Raw genomic sequence first — 17,352 nt, 5'->3', positions numbered from 1 at the left:
CCCCCACCGGCAAATATATGCCCGCTCGAGACTCGAGTTGATAAACAAAAGACATTTATACAGAAGCCAGGTGAAATCAGCCGGTTCAGCTGCTGCATGCGAGTCCCTTACAGGAGAAGCCCAAACTTGACAGCGGAGGGTAATATTCTGGGAATCGAATGAAGAAACACCTTTTGCTTCACTTCACATATAGAGGACTAGTGAGAAAAGGGAAAAAGAGCAAAAGAAGAAAATGGCCAATTTTAATTTGCGTAAAGCGGAGCCCAAAGACGTGCCTGACATATTGCGAATGATAAAGGTAGACTTCACACTGTTTTATACATATGGATATTTTTAAAGTAAGATATGTAAGAATATGCTGTCGAACACTTTTAAAAAGTGCATAAATATGCTTTAGAATACGTTTATTTGGTGTTCTGTCGCACGAAATCATATTACATCACATCTATTCTGTTTTCTATATTAATGTTAAATTGTTTCAAATCAGTTTCATGACATTGATGAGTTATGCAAATATGAACCTGCTTGAAAACAACCCCTAGGCCTGGGGCCATCACCTTATAGAACTTGTTCTTTAACATAGTTCAGGAAGCATTTTTTCTTTACTACCTTCTATAGGAACTCGCCAAGTATGAAGAAATGGAAGACCAAGTTATATTAACTGAGAAAGGTGAGACGACTCTATATGTCAAATGTGAAATGTCATCAATAGTTTGCCCGCAGTGACAAGTTTTGTTTTTTAGATCTGCTCGAGGATGGATTCGGAGATCATCCGTTTTACCACTGCGTGGTCGCAGACGTGGCAGCCGAGCATCAGAAAGTCGAGGGTAAAACACCAAGATGATCTTTAATGAACTGTTGAATAGCTGAGTAGTCTGTTCTTCAGTTGAATGTGAAACGTTTTATCAGAAGTTACGTCCTAAAAAAGGCGTCCTTACATCCCTTGTTTAACATTCATACACAAAACACATTCATGCACATGTAATGCAATTGTGTAAGACACCAGTGTTCACACTTATAGGTTATTCTGTGATTGGATTTGCCATGTACTACTTCACCTATGATCCTTGGATTGGCAAACTGCTGTACCTTGAAGATTTTTATGTAATGAGAGAGTACAGAGGTAAGGGTGTGTTATTAAGGGTGTCTCTTATGAAACTGCAGGCATTTCCTCAATCCCCCTGATTAATTTCATACTTCACAGGTTTTGGAATTGGGTCTGAAATCCTGAAAACCCTCAGTGATGTAAGTTACCCGTTTTCATCTGTTGCAAACATGGTTTGTATCATTAAAGACACTAATCCATACAATTTATTTCTATTTTTATACAAAACACTGTAATTGCTTACACAAAATAGTACAAGCAAGTAGTTTCAAACTCAAAATAGACTAGATTATGTAAAAGTTTCGTTGTCTTTAGATGGTTGTGGTTTTCATGCATTACACGCCTAGATGCTACCACAAAGTGTTGTTTCCTCCTGCAGACAGCGATGAAGAATCGCTGCAGCAGCATGCATTTTATCGTGGCTGAGTCCAACAAGGAATCCATCGACTTTTACAAGCGACGTGGGGCTTTCGACCTCTCGCTGCAGGAGGGATGGCGACTTTTCAGGATTGATAAGGAGAATCTCCTGAAAATGTCTGCTGAAGAGTGAGCTGGCCCAAAGTTCCAGTGTTCAATGAGGAAGTAGGGATATCTCACAGCCATTTCTCAGTTTAAAAAACACTTTAATGACTTTAAATATTGTAGACATTGTGGGTATTAATCATGTTAACATAATTTAGTCTTGAGATTAAGTTATAGCAGTACTTGTAGTCATATTCTACAGTTTGCATGTCAGATTGAATAATCGTTTATTCATTGAATGCATGGAAAATAAAAAAAATAAAAAAAATCTAAAAAGTATTTGTATTTAATTATATGCATAAGATAACACCTTCAGGCATTTCTCCCACAACAAATATGCAAGTCATAAGAGTAAAAGCAGACTACATACTGCACTGTACTGTAAATGAACAGAGAATGGATTGTTTCCTCAAGGGTGCTGTACTTTGCAGAATGTCCCTTTGTTTATGTCCAGACTAGGCCAAGTTCATGTTTCATGGGACAGATTCTTATCAACGTAGTTTGTGAAATGGTAATGTAAACTTATGTAAGTTTGATATCTTTGTTTAACGATACTGGAAAGCTCTAGAGAATGCAATGCCAACACTGGTGTAGAATACTCTGGAAATACAATTGGACCCATCAGTAAGACCTGAAAGTCATTGTGTTGCTGAAAAGTGTCAGGAAATTTCACAGTGCAGGTCAAGTAGGTAATTATCTTTTTCAGCTTAGTCCAAATGGTTGCAGTGTACATTTATAAAGTCAATTTAATTTATATAATGCACATAAAGGTCAAATATACAGTTTCAGTTAACACGGTCAATAAAATAATACAGCAAAAACCACTAATCTAGTCATTGCATTGATAACAGAATACAATCCAGGTGCAAAGCAGGAACTTCTCATAAATTACTGCTTTGTCTCAACTTGATTTCTGGCTGTCTGTTTTCTGTGTCTTCTCAACCTGTAAAGAAAAGGGTAAACCATTACAAAGAAGGAAAAGTATTCATTCCACAAATTTTAGGAGGCTCTTGATGTTAAATATAGGTGCCATCAAAACGGTCTCCCACTATTGATTTTGGACTTACCTTGCTAAATTATTGGTATATATTTTTTGTAAAGAAACTGATACATTTATTCATCAAAGATGCATTAAATTGATCAAAAGTGACCATAAAACCATTTATAATGTAACAAATGATTTCTATTTCAAAGAAATGCTATTCTTTTGAAATTTCTATTCATCAAAGAATCCTGAAAACAGTCACATTTTGACAGAAATATTAAGCAGCACAACTGTCTTTCAACATTGCTAATAATAAATGTTTCCTGATCAGCATATTATTCAGCTTTTTCATCACAAGAATTAAATATATTAAATTTGATATATTAAAGGATTAGTAACATTTCATTTTTGGGTGAACTTAACCCTTTAAAATATAAAAGTTCATTTTCAATTGAAAATATAGTATACAAAATATTTGACTATTTTTAATCAAACAAATGCAGACTTGGGTAAGCATAAGGAACTTTTCAAAAACATTTGAAAAATCAAGACTGAAGGTGCCTTCATGCCATGTCGTTATTACCGTAATTACAAGATTCAGACTTGTAAAAAACATTCACATCCTAGTAAAACTCGTAATTACAGCTTGTTAATAGGGAATTTTCTGAGAGCTCCCATTTGTACCACGTGATCGCTGCAGACTCATATTGGCGTTGATAGTGTTGTCATAGAAAAGCTTAATTCCAAGTCCGAGGACAAAGAACGGTGAAGTAGAAATTCACATCAAGGTATTATAGTTTTGCATTTTTAAATTAGTTTTTATTTTAATATCATTTTCTAATTTCCTATAAATTTCAGTTTAGTTTTAGTTAGTTTCATTAATGGTTTTGTTAGTTTTTATTTTGTGAACACATTTCTATTTAGTTTTTATATATTTAATTTCAGTTTTAGTTTTAGTAATTATAGTTCAGAGTTAACAGAACACTTCCAGTTAAAGACATTTCATTTCAGCAAAGTTTAATGTTTGCAGTTTACAGTTAACTCTTGTGAAAACCTCTTAATAATAAAAATAAAAAAAATTGTTTGAGAATGAACAAACAAATGCAACTAAAAAGTAAAAATTATTCATTCATTCATACTCATTCATATTAAAAATGAAATCTTGTTCTGTTCAGACCAGACATTTAGTATACTTCTACTCTGACAAATGTACGTCTATTTCTGGGCTATAGACATGCTATTTGTTTTTTCCGTTTTCTGTTCAGTTTGGTATCTTGTCTAATATGTGTGTGATAGGCCTATCTTGTTTAGGCTAGTTTCACATGAGATGGTTATCTTACCTGGAATTAAGGTACAGCTGAATTTGCATAAGGTCTATAGACATGATAAAAATACTTATTTGGCCATTTCTGCTTCTTAGGGCTGGTTCACACAGAAAGCGTTTTTTCTTTGAAAAACGGAAAAAAGACGCGGGTACAGTGGGGGGAAAAGCGCAAGGTCTCGATAAAGTTGAACTTATTTTAGAGTGCTGCGTTTTTAGAGTGTCATGTCATGCATAAAGTAGCGCAGTGGAATGGAAAAAAGTGATTTTCCGGTACAGGATGAGAGCTTATTAATTACGAAAACGATTATTTTTGCTTATTATTATTTTGTTTCAGTTAGTTTTTCAGTAACTGTTGTTAGTGTCGTTTAGTTTTAGTTTTTCATGCAAGTTAAAATTTCTATTTTATTTCAGTTTAAAATTTTTTTTTTTGACTAATAGTTTTAGTCTTAGTTTTTGTTTTAACCTTGATTCACATGCTGTTATCTTATAATTACGACATTGCGCAGCATGAACCATATCTTTTGAATGGAAGTGTATGTCTGTGAAAGTTTCTTCGAGAATGCGGCATAACAATTTAGTCAAAGGCAATTAAACCTTAAAGACATTTGGTCCGAACCTGCTCAAGACATTAGCACTGTATAAAATCTGTCTTGGGAGAGGGAAAAAAACTAGAACAACACTGTGCCAAGTATCAGATTTCTCCTCACTTTGTCCTTGGATGGTGACTTCCCTTTCAGCAGCTCCTCCAAAACAACTCGCCCTTCTGAACCCCGGGAAAATATGTAGTCTTTTGTGGTCTATTAAAAACAAACAGAAACACTTACGTTGAGAAAACACAATCAGGTCATATTACCCATCATCAGTAGACTATACAATTCTAATATTTAACTCACCCTCAAGTGGTTCCAAACCTGTATGAGTTTCTTTCTTCTGTTAAACAAAATAATTCGTTTTGAAGAATTTCGGTAACCAAACAGTTGACGGCCTCATTGACTGTTGATTGAGTCATTGACTCATTGACTGTGTTCAACAGAAGAAAGAAATTCGTACAGGCTTGGAACAATTTGAGGGCGAGTAAATGATGACAGAAATTTCATTTTTGGGTGAACTATCCCTTTAAATGTTGTACTTTTGAATTTTAAATAATTGTGCAAATAATTTTCTGTGCTGTTACAGTGAGGTAGCCAATAGTATATTATTCACTTTAATTGACAGAGCTTATCCATAGAAAAAAATTCTCAAAATATCCCTCCACTTATGGATGGCCGCACAGGGAAAAAAGAGGAAGGAACACAGACTATCAGAACACACAATTCACAGACCGAATTTCCTTCAGGCAAGCGCTGTTAATATCCCAGGATGCAAGTGATATTCAAAGCCTCAGTTACTGCTGTGTATATTGGGCGGCCTGCCGAGAAACAACCACAGACTCTGTCCATCTGTACAGAAAGAAATGTAAACTTGCCCTGGCAACGGAGGCGGCATGTTGTGGGTAGAACATAGAGGCGCTGAGAGCCATCAGCCCAGTGGGGAACATCAGTCTCTTGATTGTACTGCCTGTCCAGACAAAACAAACGAAAAGAACCAAAACAGTAGTTAATAATGACACAGAACAGATATGATTAAAATGGAATAAACAATAACAAATCATGAATAAGAATCATACCTTTTGCTAAATAAAGTCCCAGAATTCCAGAAAAACCTATAACACCCACACTGGCATAGAACTCGGATGGAGGGTCATTCAAAAATGCATATATATCTGAGAAAAAAAGAAATGCAATACTGTTTAATATAATCACACAAACAGTAGTATAGGGGTTTCATACTGGGGTCCAGGGATGGAGTGCTAGGGGGACCGAGGAAATGTTTAGAAAAAAACTGTTGAAAATGTATATAAAAAATAATTGATAAAACAAATAAATAAATAATATAATAAGATATAAATAATTATATATAAAACAATTATATATAGATACAAATGAGATAAATAAAAACAATTAAAAGAATGATTCAATACAATATATTAAAATTAATTATTAAAATACATTCAAAGATAAACAGATTAATAAATAAAAAATTAGGAATAAAATAAATAATACATAGTAAAGTACTATAGTGAGTAAAAAATAAAAATACGTAAAGTAACAAAACTAAATTTAATATATAATATTTTATAAGTATTATATATTTTTATATATTTATAATATTTATTTTCGCAGTATACAATTGTGTCTTTTACATTTTAGGATGGGGGTCCCTCGCATGAAAATGATCATATATGGGGGTTTGTGGCATCTAAAAGATTGAAAACTCATGATAAGTGTGTGTTTTTGTCCGTACCCTTTACAATATTTTGAGTGTTACTCACACCGGGCTCAACAGTCTTGTAGTAAGACTATGATTAAAAGAGAGAACATTTTAGGTAACAGACATATTACAGGTTCATTTTGTAATTATTTATCACAATCATAAATTAAGAGCATAATAATTGTGGCTAAAAAAGCCAACATAACTTACCTGTACTTTCTCCACGGTAAACTGTGTCTTTTCCTGGAGGTGGACAAGAGTCATAAAGAAATCACGACGAGAACTATAAACCAAACATGAAATTTAAATAATAAAATAATAAATTTATACATAAAAATGGAGATGTGATGCATGTATACTGATATCCTCTTTATCTTATTTATCTGCATCTTATTGATTTACACTGTATTAACTACATTTTGTTTCCCTAGATGTCAAGCTTTTCTTTCTGAATCACTAAACAATGTCAGTTTTAAAGCATACCTGACACCATGACATATAAGGTTCCAACGTCTCTCTCAGAGACGCCACACCCTGCTCAACATGACCAACCTCGGGCTCCTCATACCTCAGCTGGGACTCAGGCGTGCTATAGAGTGAAAGCTGAAAATAAGGGGTATTGTAAAAACACTTAACATCAAGCAAATGACCTCCTCGTTCTGACCCACACCATCCCAAAACACACTTCACAGGAAGTACCTCATCAGTCATTAGGGTGGTGTTGTTTTCTTTGGCCTCCCTTGCAGCAAAAACAGTGGCAGACATCAGGCCAAGGGCTCCAGGCACTGCCACGGGCAGCACCACCTGAACAGGGAAGGGCACAGAAAACAAATATTAGAAAACAAGTCATAAGAACCCCAGAAGCAGAGCAAATGAGGTATTCATATTATGTAGTATGATTATCGGACAACTGAAAAACAGCATTACAATGGAGCAAAAAGAAGCAGCATGTTAACATAATAGGAGTTGCCTTGTTTATTAGGCATCAGTTTCACATGAAACAGTTTCATAGTTTCACTCTCTAAAGAGACGTTGCTTGAATTTCAGCATAGCACAATTAATTAGAAAACGTCAACGACAGTAATATACTTATCATGCAGCAAGAAAATTATAGTCCTTAACAAATACATATAAATTATAAGCCAGTTAAACATTAACATCGCAATGAAAAAAAACCTTATCAGGTCAAGCTGCAGTTAGCTTAGCTAACGTAACATCAGTGCTGCAGCCACTGAGATGCGCACATCCTTAAAATAATCTCAGCTTTCTTAAAATACATAATTATCAAAGTTAATTACAAATAAAAATACAACAGTATTTCCACAAATGTAATTCATGCACTTCTTACCTTGGCTATTTTCCTAAAATTTGACATTTTTTCTTGAGAACAGCGCTCTGCTATGCAGGGTTGCCAGATCTGCACAACAAAATCAGCCCAACTGCTAATCAAAACTAACCCAATCACGGCCAAAATTAGCCAAATCGCGTTCGGGGCTGGTTCCCCGATAAAACACACTTTCCGGTGGGTAAAAAAATCCCTTTAACCCGTGCCCTACACAAACAACCCGCGGCAACAGTGTAAAAGTAGCCCAATTTCTCCAATAGTATCCAGTTGCAGAACCGCAGACTTGGCAACACTGCTGCTACGGCAAGTCTGTGAGGACAAGCGAGAGCTTTTGATACGTTTTTGTAAATAATCTCGCATTCTCCTTGTTGTTGATCTAAAAAAAAATTATTACCTGGGACGTATTACAAATAAGATACGCATTTTATATATTTTGTGTCTCGATCATGTGTAAACAATGACTTGAACAACGCAGTGTTCATATTAGACGATTAAAAATCGTTTTCATTTAAATAAAACTGATTCAAAATAAAATATATTAAGATGTTACATTATAGATGTTAAATTGTTGGCAACTAACGGAAACTAAATAAGGATAAGTTAGTAGCCTATTAAAATGACTAAAACTGCAATAAAAATAAATAACAGCAAAATAGAAATATAAAAAAAATGATAAAAATGATAAAAACACACAACAAAATTACTAAAACTTAAACCAACTGAAAATATACAAATAAAAACTAATGAACACGTCAACAAAGATTCAGTGACTTTATTTTATTCTAAATGTTACTAATTTATTAACACTTTAAGACATAATTTGTCTGATTGTTAAAAAGACATGTACTTTATTTATTTATTTAACTCAACATCTTAATCTACATAGAGCTATAAAATATTAATGTCATTCATAAAACTTTATATAGAGTACAAAGAAAAAACAATATGTACATTTTAATATTTCCTTGTGTCTATAATGCAAAAAATATTAGAGAACAGGAGTGACCCACCCAACCAATAAACTAATGACTTAATAAGTAACTGGTGGTGGTACAATCTCAACATCTTTTGGAGTGAGTGGAGAAGGAAGAACAATTCCAAACTTCTCTCTCAACAACTCTGTAATTTCTTCATTTGAAAGATCTGTAGTGGTTTTCATAGCTTGCTGTCCATCCTCCGAGGTCAAACTGGTTATAATCAGCCTGCGGCCCATGATTGTGATTCTTCCAGTGGGCAATAAGAGTGAACAGAGAGATTTGCAGAAGAAAATCGAGCTAACAGAACTCTGATGGTAGTCACACATGGCTCTGAAATCATCTCTGTCACGTGACTCCAGGGTGAATTTGTACTGTTCCAACCAACTTTCTTCTTCTGCACTCCCTGATACCTCAGTCTCAGATTTCGTTTCCATGAAAATGAAGTCTCCCTGAGATCTGATTCGATACACTCCGTGGCTCTGGGCTTGAGGACTATCTGTCTCAAGAGAAAGAGGGAGCTGGAATCCGGATCCAAACCCAACATCACAGAGCCACCTGTGTCCATCCAGCTTCACCATCATGATGAAGTGGTCGAAGGGAGGTCCGTAAGCACCGGTGAACCGATTCCTGACCTGTGCGGAGAGAATAGTCACGTCAAAGCCCATCTGAGACAAAAGCCAAGAGAAGAGTCCATTGTTCTCAAAGCAGAATCCTCCACGGCGCATGAGGACGATTTTTTCATATAGAAGTGGCAACTCGAGCCTGACCCGCTCTCCGATATGAACAGTGAGGTTCTCAAAGGGAACTGACATTAAGTGATTCAGGTGAACATATCGCAATGTCTCCAATGTCGGAGGACATGGACCAGAACAGCTGATACGTGCCAAATACTTCCGAACATCATCCATCGTTTTGCAAATATCGCTGATATGTAGGTTAGTGTAGCAAAGAAAACTTTAAATTAAATACAGCTGCTGAACATAGACTCATGCAAGCTTTCACTTTGCACGCTGTAAACTCGGACTTTACTTTCACGGAAGTCCACGTCTTGTGCTCATGTGCATAGACACGGAACTTTCTTATAATTACATATTTAACTGTTTGTAATGTTTCTGGAACACGATGAAAAGCATAGCAAGTTACTGAGAAAAAAAAAAAAAGTAAATAAAAAAATAGACGTAAACGGAAAGGTTCTGTTAGAGTGTTGCCAGATATCATAAGTGAAAGCAACTCGGTTAAAAAAAAAGCATTCCTTAGAAATATTAGGTAATAAAATATATTAATTCAAGGCTAAATCTTTTTAAAGTATGCCTATTTTAAGTAGCATAGTCTCGTGAAATAAAGAATTCTAGAAATAAATCTCTCAGTTCCCTTTTTATGAGAGAAACAAGACACTTACAACGGACATGGCAACAACATTTGCTCTGGTTAATGCCTTCTATGTTGGCATTGACCAATCAGATTTTTTTTTTTTTTTTTTTTTTTGACCAATCAGATCTCTCGGAGCCCTTTTCGGTTTCTAGGTGATGCTTGTAAACAACCCGTTGCTATGAAAAACAGAGATGTAAGTCGCTGATGACAAAGTAGTGTACAACAAAGTACTAGGATATTTTTATTAAGAAGGACCAAGGACATAACTCTGTATTTAAAATAAACTTAACTTAAAACGGTAAGTCTTTAGTGCGTTAAGATTAGATGCTATTAGCTTGAGCACCTGTGCTAGCCAATTTAAGTACCACAATTTTCCTTTTCCATATTGCATGTAAGTTAATGTTAATGAATGATATTCTGACTGCCTAATGTCCTTTCTGTGTTCTTGTGTGTTCACTTTCTCCTGGTCATTATCTTAAAATACAAGCTATAGTGATGCCTCCTCCTGAAACAATGTACTGCGCCCAGCAGATCAACATCCCTCCAGAGCTGCCTAATATTCTAAAGCAGTTCACAAAAGCTGCAATTAAAACACAGCCATGTGATGTGCTACAATGGGCAGCTGAGTTAAGTGTTGTTGTTTATAGTAGCCTATACTATAATAATGCATCAGATTGGCATTATATACACTACCATTCAAAAGTTTAGAAAGTTTTGGAGTTTATTTTTTTTTTTTTTTTTTTTGTGAAAAAAGTCTCTAATGATCACCAAGGCTGCAATTTATTTGATTGAACAATCAGTAAAAACAGTAATATTGTAAATGTAATTATTTATTCCTGTTATAGCTGAATTTTCAGCATCATTACTCCAGTCTTCAGTGTCACATGATCCTTCTGAAATCATTCTAATATGCTGATTTGGAGCTGAATTATTATCAATTATTAATAATGGTTCTTATTATTATCAATGTTGAAACATTCGTGCTGCTTAATTATACCTTTCTGGAAACTGTAAAACAGTTTTTTAGGATTATGTGATGAATAGAAAGCGCAAGAGAACAGAATTAATTAAAAAAAATTTTTTTTGTAACATTATAAATGTCTTTACTGTCACATTTGATCAATTTAACGTGTCTTTGCTGAATAAAAGTATTAATTACCTAATTATTATTTAAAATCTGACTTACCCCCGATTTTTGAATGGTAGTATATTGGTTTCCACAAAAATATTAACTGTTTTTAGCATTGATAATAATCAGAAATGTTTCTTGAGCACCAAATCATCATATTAGAATGATTTCTGAAGGGTCATGTGACACTTAAAACTGGGGTAATGATGCTGAAAATTCAGCTTTGCCATCACAGGAATAAAATAAATTTTAAAAATATAATAAAATGGAAATTATTTTAAATTGTAATCATATTACACAATATTACTGACTTCTTTAAAAAACATTAAAATCGTAATTATTCTAAACATCTGAATGGTAGTGTATGATGTATGCTATGCTCTATATTGCAATGGAAATGTAATGCAGTGACAATAAAACTGCTTCTCCTTCAGCTATTTTTCAGCTTTATCAAAAGGTCAGGGCATATCAGTCAAGGAGAGACTGGAAATGCCAGTGGCAACTCAGAAAACAGACACAGGACTGACACCAGGCCTTCTAAAGATCCTTCATCAACAGGTATGATCCACTGCATCTCTTGTATGTTTTATACACAGTGCATCAGATGTATATTTATGAATATTGATGAGATTTATCTTGTCTGTAGTTCGCACCTAACAAAATCATTACAAAAGAGGAGCTTCTTTGGAAGTGGAAAGATCTGTGCTTGCCAATTGAACAGCTTGACACAATCCTCGCCCTTGGAAACTTCAGTGAAAATATCAGTTGGATGCAGTTTTTTGCTTTAGGATGTAGTGCGTTGGGTGGGGTGAGTAACTATAAATATTTTATTTATGTACTTACCATACGTTAATGATATTGTGTGGTGGTGGATTAATTTGAGGTGTTATAATTCTACTAACTGACTCTAGATGGCAGTGTTGGATTTGAAATGGTCTTAACATTCAAGGAGTTGAACAAGGATGATTCATAAAGACTGATTCATAAATGAATTCAAAATGTGCTAAATTATGTTGTAAAAGTCAAGTGTGAGTTTTGAAAGAAAGCCCACTGTACTGTTGTTCCCACAGGCCATCATGAGTGCTTTGAAACATGCATGTGAAATACTCACAGAGGACTCTGAGGGTGGTTCAGCCCAGATTCCTTTCGACACATTTCAGGGGCTGTACACATACTTGGCCCATCTGGATGGAGAAATTCCTAAAGAACAGATCGACAGCTTCTTGCACCGTTTAGAAGAGTGAGTACACACACACACACACACACACACACACACACACACACACACACACACACACACACACACACACACACACACACACACACACACACACACACACACACATGTCTGGTTCACTATCTTTGTGGGGACTCTCCATAGACGTAATGGTTTTTATACCGTACAAACTGTACATTCTATCCCCTTACACTGCCCCTGCCCCTAAACCTACCCATCACAGGAAACATTCTGCATTTTTACTTTCTCAAAACAACTCATCCTGTGTGATTTATAAGCCTTTTGAAAAGTGGGGACCGCTGGCTGGTCCCCACAATGTAGGTGATCTCAGGTTTTACTATTCTTATGGGGACATTTGGTCCCCACAATGTAATATAAACAAGGGCACACACACACACACACACACACACACACACACACACACACACACACACACACACACACACACACACACACACACACTAGTTTCCATGTCTTATAGGGACTTTCTACATACATAATGCTTTTTATACTGTACAAACTGTATATTATATCCCCTATCCCTACCCATAAACCTACCAAAAACATAATTTAGTATGATTTATAAGCTGTTTTCCTCATGGGGACAAAAAAAAAAGTCTCTACAAGTTCAAAAATCCTGGTATTACTATCTTACAACATAGGGTTACCAGGACCACGCACACACACACACACACACACACACACACACACACACACACACACACACACACACACACACACACACACACACACACACACACACACACACACACACACACACACACACACAAATGTTAACTTGTAAGCCTTAAAACAAATTAAAAATATAATTTTAATGCTACTATAATTTAATACTAGTATGTGGTTAATATTTGACATATTACCCTGAGGGGGGGAGCAAAATGGTCTGATCAAGGTGACCAATTGCAGAAGCAAAAAAATGCAAAATGCTTAATCATTCTGACAGCAAGCAGTTTGGAGCCCTTGAGCAATGAGAAGAGGCTTGATTGAATGATTTAAACACATTTTGAGGGTGATAATTTCTTTCCTGTTTTACTTTTATTGCCAAAAAGGAGTTTTAGTAGGTTATAAGTGATAAAGAATAAAAATTAATTGCTTTGACATTGTAGCTTGAGGTGTTTTCAGGTTTTTATTGTTTAAATTTACACCTGTGAAATTACAAAGCCTTCTGTCGTTTCTTTCTTTGAACCAAAAAAAAAAAAAAAAAAACTGTTCTATATTCAAAACTTCTTCAAACAATGACTGAAAAGATACACAATACAGACGACTTAAAACATCACATAATGCCATAAGGTTAAGTAGTTTTGCAAATGCATAATGCAAGCATCTGAACCATTATTGTCTGTATAAGACAGCAATTACTAGTGCATTTGTAAGAATGTGTGTCCTGTGGGTGGCTTTATTACTTTGTGATGGGTTTTTGTTGTCATACTTCACCAGCATACCAACAGCAAGTGTCTTTTTCAATCGCATTCAACAAGAATTCATCCCCTGCTTTCTTTTTTAGCTTAATGTTTTTAAGATATTTAGGAAGCCTAAACATCTTTAACACAATTCAAAGACCCAGCACAGTATCCAATTTACTATTAAGACATATTGACAAGGAATTTATAGAACTTTGGATGAATCGTTATCATGACCAGCAATTATTACACTCATATTTTTCACAGCTAACTCTGGTCAAAAGCCTATGTACAATTCTTTTTATATATTTGGCCCCATAAATACTGTCCCAGATTTAATGACTTCATGACATGTTGAAAATAAACCTGTTTGTAAGTATAAATGAAGAGTTCAGATGCAAAAGCCTCTAAGTGCCATCTGAAATTTTCTTCTAGAATGATCATTTTTATCAAGCTCGTATATTTAAGTTAAGTAATTTCACTTCAATGGCAATGAAAATGGAAAATTACCTATGAATTGTCATTTAAGTGAAATTACTGAACTTAAATATACAAGCTTGATAAAAATGATCATTCTAGAAGAAAATGTCAGATGGCACTTAGAGGCTTTTGCATCTGAACTCTTCAAATATTAATTTAGTGTATTTAGTTACCATTCAGACACCACATCAGAAGGTGCTTTGTACTTACCAGTCATTTGAAGGCCATTTCATAGGTGTTCAGCAATTATAAAGGATGAAATAAAAGACTTATTGACCATTTAAATCATGAACTAAAGTCAAAATGGACATGGACTTACACAGTTCTTAGGGTCTACTAGATATAGAACCTGTAACTAATAAAAATGACTAAAAAGTTCATAATGTAATTCCATAATTTCTTAATAATGGCCCTTAAAGGGATAGTGCATCCAAAAATGAAAATTCTCTCATCATTTACTCAGCCTCACATGGTTACAAATTTAGAAGATATTTTAGAAATGTTTTTGTCGATACAATGAAAGTCAAGGGTCTAATATTGTTTTGAAACCAAATGACTTTAATTGAAAAACAGTTCAAAAATATGTATTTTTTTGTGTTTCAGGGAAGAATGAAAGTCATAGAGATTTGGTTTCATTTTTGGATTCACTACCCTTATAGCTTTTGTTATCAAATCATTTGATGTCATTGTCACTGTGGGAATTTTTGCAGTGATGTCATAACAAAAAAACATTTTTAATTCCCCAAAGAACCTTTCAGTAAAGTGTTTTTAACATACTACATTTTCAAAACCTAAAGAACCTTTGTTTTTAAGAGTGTATGTGAGAGAAAATAAATACTGTCTGAGAGACAACAGGAAAACAGATAAGACTTTTCTTCAGCTTTGCATGTCTGAATGTGTGTAGCAGTCACTGATAGAGCTGAACCAACCCAACATCACCACAGCGTGCCCTTTATAAATCTCAAAAGATACAGAGGCAGCACACAAGTTTTATAGTGTTCATAGAAACAGGAACTCCTGAAACAAAAGCAGTCTATTCCTGAGAATACACAAATGTTTGGGAAGTGTGTTAGTGAGTCAAGATTACTGACATTCTGTGTCAAGAATTAAAACCTGCTGAGTGTCCCGACGTGTTTCAGAATAATAACGACAATACTGCAAATCAAAGTGAAAAAGAATTGAAAAGAGGATGTTGGTATGCAATTAATAAGCAAAAACAGTTCTTTTCATAAGATCCGGCCAAGTGCAGTTGGATGCAGCAATCTCCTGTCATGATGAAAAATGTGATTACACATGACATTTATAGATGTTTAATAGAAAACTTTGTTTTTCCTGCTTTCAGAGAGTGCCAAGGAGGAATGGTGCAACCTTCAGATTTTACAAGCTTCCGAAGCGCTGAGAAGTAGAATCCAATACAGCTGGTCCTCAGGTGGCAATATCTTACATCATGCTCCAAAAACATTGATCCTAGTTACTATGTCCTACTTGTTTGCACTCTTTATTCTGTATATTGTGAGGTGATTGGAATATTGAACCAAAATAAATCCTCAAATCTCCAATCGAGGTAGCCTGGATTAATGTTACAAAAGTGAAAGGAAGCCAAAACAAGGCTACTGGTATATTAGGTGCTTATTGGAGCGTTATAAGCTTTCAGTTTTGATTGAGATTCAAAGATTTACCATTCATATATACGTTAGGTTTTCAAAATGATCACACCAGCACTGTGGTTGTCATGTGCTTCTATTTGAAAGAAACCATATTCTGTTGCAATCAAATGTACCACCTCTCATATCTACCTCAACACACACACACACACTTCCATTGATTTTAGAACATTTTAATGATATTTTCTACAGCATAACCCAACCCCTACCCATCACAGAAACATGTGCAAAACATTAAAATTACCTATAGGTCACTTTTTCAAAACTCTTCACACCGTGAACATAACAGTAGTCTTTGTGAGCTAAACTGTGGATCATTTATCATTGCTTTGGCACCAAATACATTCAATGACTAGGCCTACATCTTTCAGTTTACATGAATTTGTTTCTCACTTAGACACAAACACCACCAAAAGTCTATGTACCTACAGAACAATTTGCACGTTTACATACTCTTTTCAAAACTCTTAAACTTAAGTTAAAAACCTAACATTTCTACAGGAATACTATATTGAATTATATTCTTAATCTAAAAATTAAATGCTACCAAAACAATTAGACGTAAACACCTACACACGTGTTAGTCGTTCAATTTCATTTATCTATACAAAAGGGAAAAACTTAGGAATTATTTTGTACTGTAATGCAAACATGGACTATGCAACATATACTGCAGTGAATTAGGCTATAAGCAGTATAGTGTCATTCTTGTTTTGTACAGAAATGTGTCTTAGTGAGGACATTTGGCCCTCACAAGTACCCAGACCTACACACACACACACACACACACGTTACATTGAAAACAATGACAGGATCTATCACATTTTTATACCACACATTTGTCTTTGTCACATTGTTACATGTGTGTGTTTTGGAGAAGCAGAGGCACAGAAACCGGCAGTCACCCAGTTGGTCTGATTAATGACCTTTTTGAGGATGGAAAGAGGCTGTGTCCTAATTTGGAACCAAAAGGAGGTACTCAACCTTCACAGACCTGTAAACGAAAGCCATTCTCTACATTTTCTACAAAATTAACTGATTGACCCCTAAGTAATCAAGCTAATTTTAGATTGACAGTCCTTTCTGAATGATGATAAAGTCCCATCAGTGAGATATTGTTCCCAAAAATATTTGCAACAAGGATAACAATTTAAAATGATAGGTTTTAAATTAGAAATAATTAGTTTGATACGGACACATCACTCTTGGACAAGGATTTATCCAGGTGCTTTTGGATGCTCGACAGAGAATCCCACATCAACCTTTTCCCAGCATGAAGTTGTCCCCTCTCGATCAGCTCCTGGGGATTTATTAACCTAAGCAGGCCAGAGTGCTGAGCTAATGTAATTGTCTAAGCCGAAATAGCCAAGGAGCAGCATGGCTTCTTTTATTTCTAAGAGAGGTGGCAGTCAGTTCCCTTTCTGATCCCTCACTAACAACTCACTCCAACTCTAAAGAAGCAGCAGAAAGAGTATGCAT

At 35.0% G+C, this 17,352-nt stretch overlaps 4 protein-coding genes across 13 annotated transcripts; 2 read left to right on the top strand and 2 right to left on the bottom strand.

Moving 5' to 3' along the window:
- Window positions 1-2: 2 nt before the first annotated feature.
- On the top strand, window positions 3-1,655 carry sat1b (spermidine/spermine N1-acetyltransferase 1b; the record flags this gene model as incomplete). Of its 2 annotated transcripts, XM_079862664.1 has the most annotated exons (6): window positions 3-298; window positions 619-670; window positions 744-827; window positions 1,022-1,123; window positions 1,205-1,245; window positions 1,485-1,655. In XM_079862664.1, exons 1-6 carry the CDS (start codon window positions 233-235, stop codon window positions 1,653-1,655), a joined length of 516 nt encoding a protein of 171 aa, XP_079718790.1. In that variant the 5' UTR covers window positions 3-232. The 2 variants fall into 2 exon arrangements, with proteins under 2 accessions (XP_079718790.1, XP_079718791.1); XM_079862665.1 differs by lacking the exon at window positions 1,022-1,123.
- A 211-nt stretch (window positions 1,656-1,866) lies between these two features.
- On the bottom strand, window positions 1,867-7,896 carry apoob (apolipoprotein O, b). Of its 2 annotated transcripts, none has more exons than XM_079862662.1 (9): window positions 7,595-7,896; window positions 6,946-7,050; window positions 6,730-6,849; window positions 6,457-6,489; window positions 6,280-6,334; window positions 5,603-5,698; window positions 5,402-5,493; window positions 4,644-4,733; window positions 1,867-2,570 (listed from the first exon to the last, which is right to left on the bottom strand). In XM_079862662.1, exons 1-9 carry the CDS (start codon window positions 7,619-7,621, stop codon window positions 2,529-2,531), a joined length of 660 nt encoding a protein of 219 aa, XP_079718788.1. In that variant the 5' UTR covers window positions 7,622-7,896; the 3' UTR covers window positions 1,867-2,528. The 2 variants fall into 2 exon arrangements, with proteins under 2 accessions (XP_079718788.1, XP_079718789.1); XM_079862663.1 differs by lacking the exon at window positions 7,595-7,896 and adding an exon at window positions 7,423-7,479.
- ropn1l (rhophilin associated tail protein 1-like) lies at window positions 6,986-15,766 on the top strand. Of its 8 annotated transcripts, none has more exons than XM_079862659.1 (6): window positions 6,986-7,123; window positions 10,427-10,565; window positions 11,503-11,626; window positions 11,715-11,876; window positions 12,139-12,308; window positions 15,552-15,766. In XM_079862659.1, exons 2-6 carry the CDS (start codon window positions 10,435-10,437, stop codon window positions 15,613-15,615), a joined length of 651 nt encoding a protein of 216 aa, XP_079718785.1. In that variant the 5' UTR covers window positions 6,986-7,123; window positions 10,427-10,434; the 3' UTR covers window positions 15,616-15,766. The 8 variants fall into 8 exon arrangements, with proteins under 8 accessions (XP_079718785.1, XP_079718781.1, XP_079718780.1 ...); XM_079862655.1 differs by lacking the exon at window positions 6,986-7,123 and adding an exon at window positions 8,920-9,503; XM_079862654.1 differs by lacking the exon at window positions 6,986-7,123 and adding an exon at window positions 9,273-9,354.
- Window positions 8,005-9,476, bottom strand: LOC307153298 (arylamine N-acetyltransferase, pineal gland isozyme NAT-3-like; the record flags this gene model as incomplete). The annotated part of the gene is made up of 1 exon (XM_079862653.1): window positions 8,005-9,476. One exon carries the CDS (start codon window positions 9,474-9,476, stop codon window positions 8,622-8,624), a length of 855 nt encoding a protein of 284 aa, XP_079718779.1. The 3' UTR covers window positions 8,005-8,621.
- Window positions 15,767-17,352: the final 1,586 nt, after the last annotated feature.

The sequence above is a fragment of the Squalius cephalus genome (assembly GCF_949319135.1).
Source record: "Squalius cephalus genome assembly, chromosome: 25".
Classification (NCBI taxonomy): domain Eukaryota; kingdom Metazoa; phylum Chordata; class Actinopteri; order Cypriniformes; family Leuciscidae; genus Squalius; species Squalius cephalus.
Note: the sequence above shows the minus strand (reverse complement) of the source record. Positions and strands in the feature narration are given on the sequence as shown.

Coding starts and splice junctions, on each gene's coding strand:
- apoob (XM_079862662.1), bottom strand. CDS start 7,621: ATGTCAAATTTTAGGAAAATAGCCAAG. Junction 6,850..6,945: donor CCACCCTAATGACTGATGAG/GTACTTCCTGTG, acceptor CCTTATTTTCAG/CTTTCACTCTATAGCACGCC. Junction 5,699..6,279: donor CACTCAAAATATTGTAAAGG/GTACGGACAAAA, acceptor TTTTTTTCTCAG/ATATATATGCATTTTTGAAT.
- ropn1l (XM_079862654.1), top strand. Junction 11,627..11,714: donor TAAAGATCCTTCATCAACAG/GTATGATCCACT, acceptor TCTTGTCTGTAG/TTCGCACCTAACAAAATCAT. Junction 12,309..15,551: donor TTCTTGCACCGTTTAGAAGA/GTGAGTACACAC, acceptor TCCTGCTTTCAG/AGAGTGCCAAGGAGGAATGG.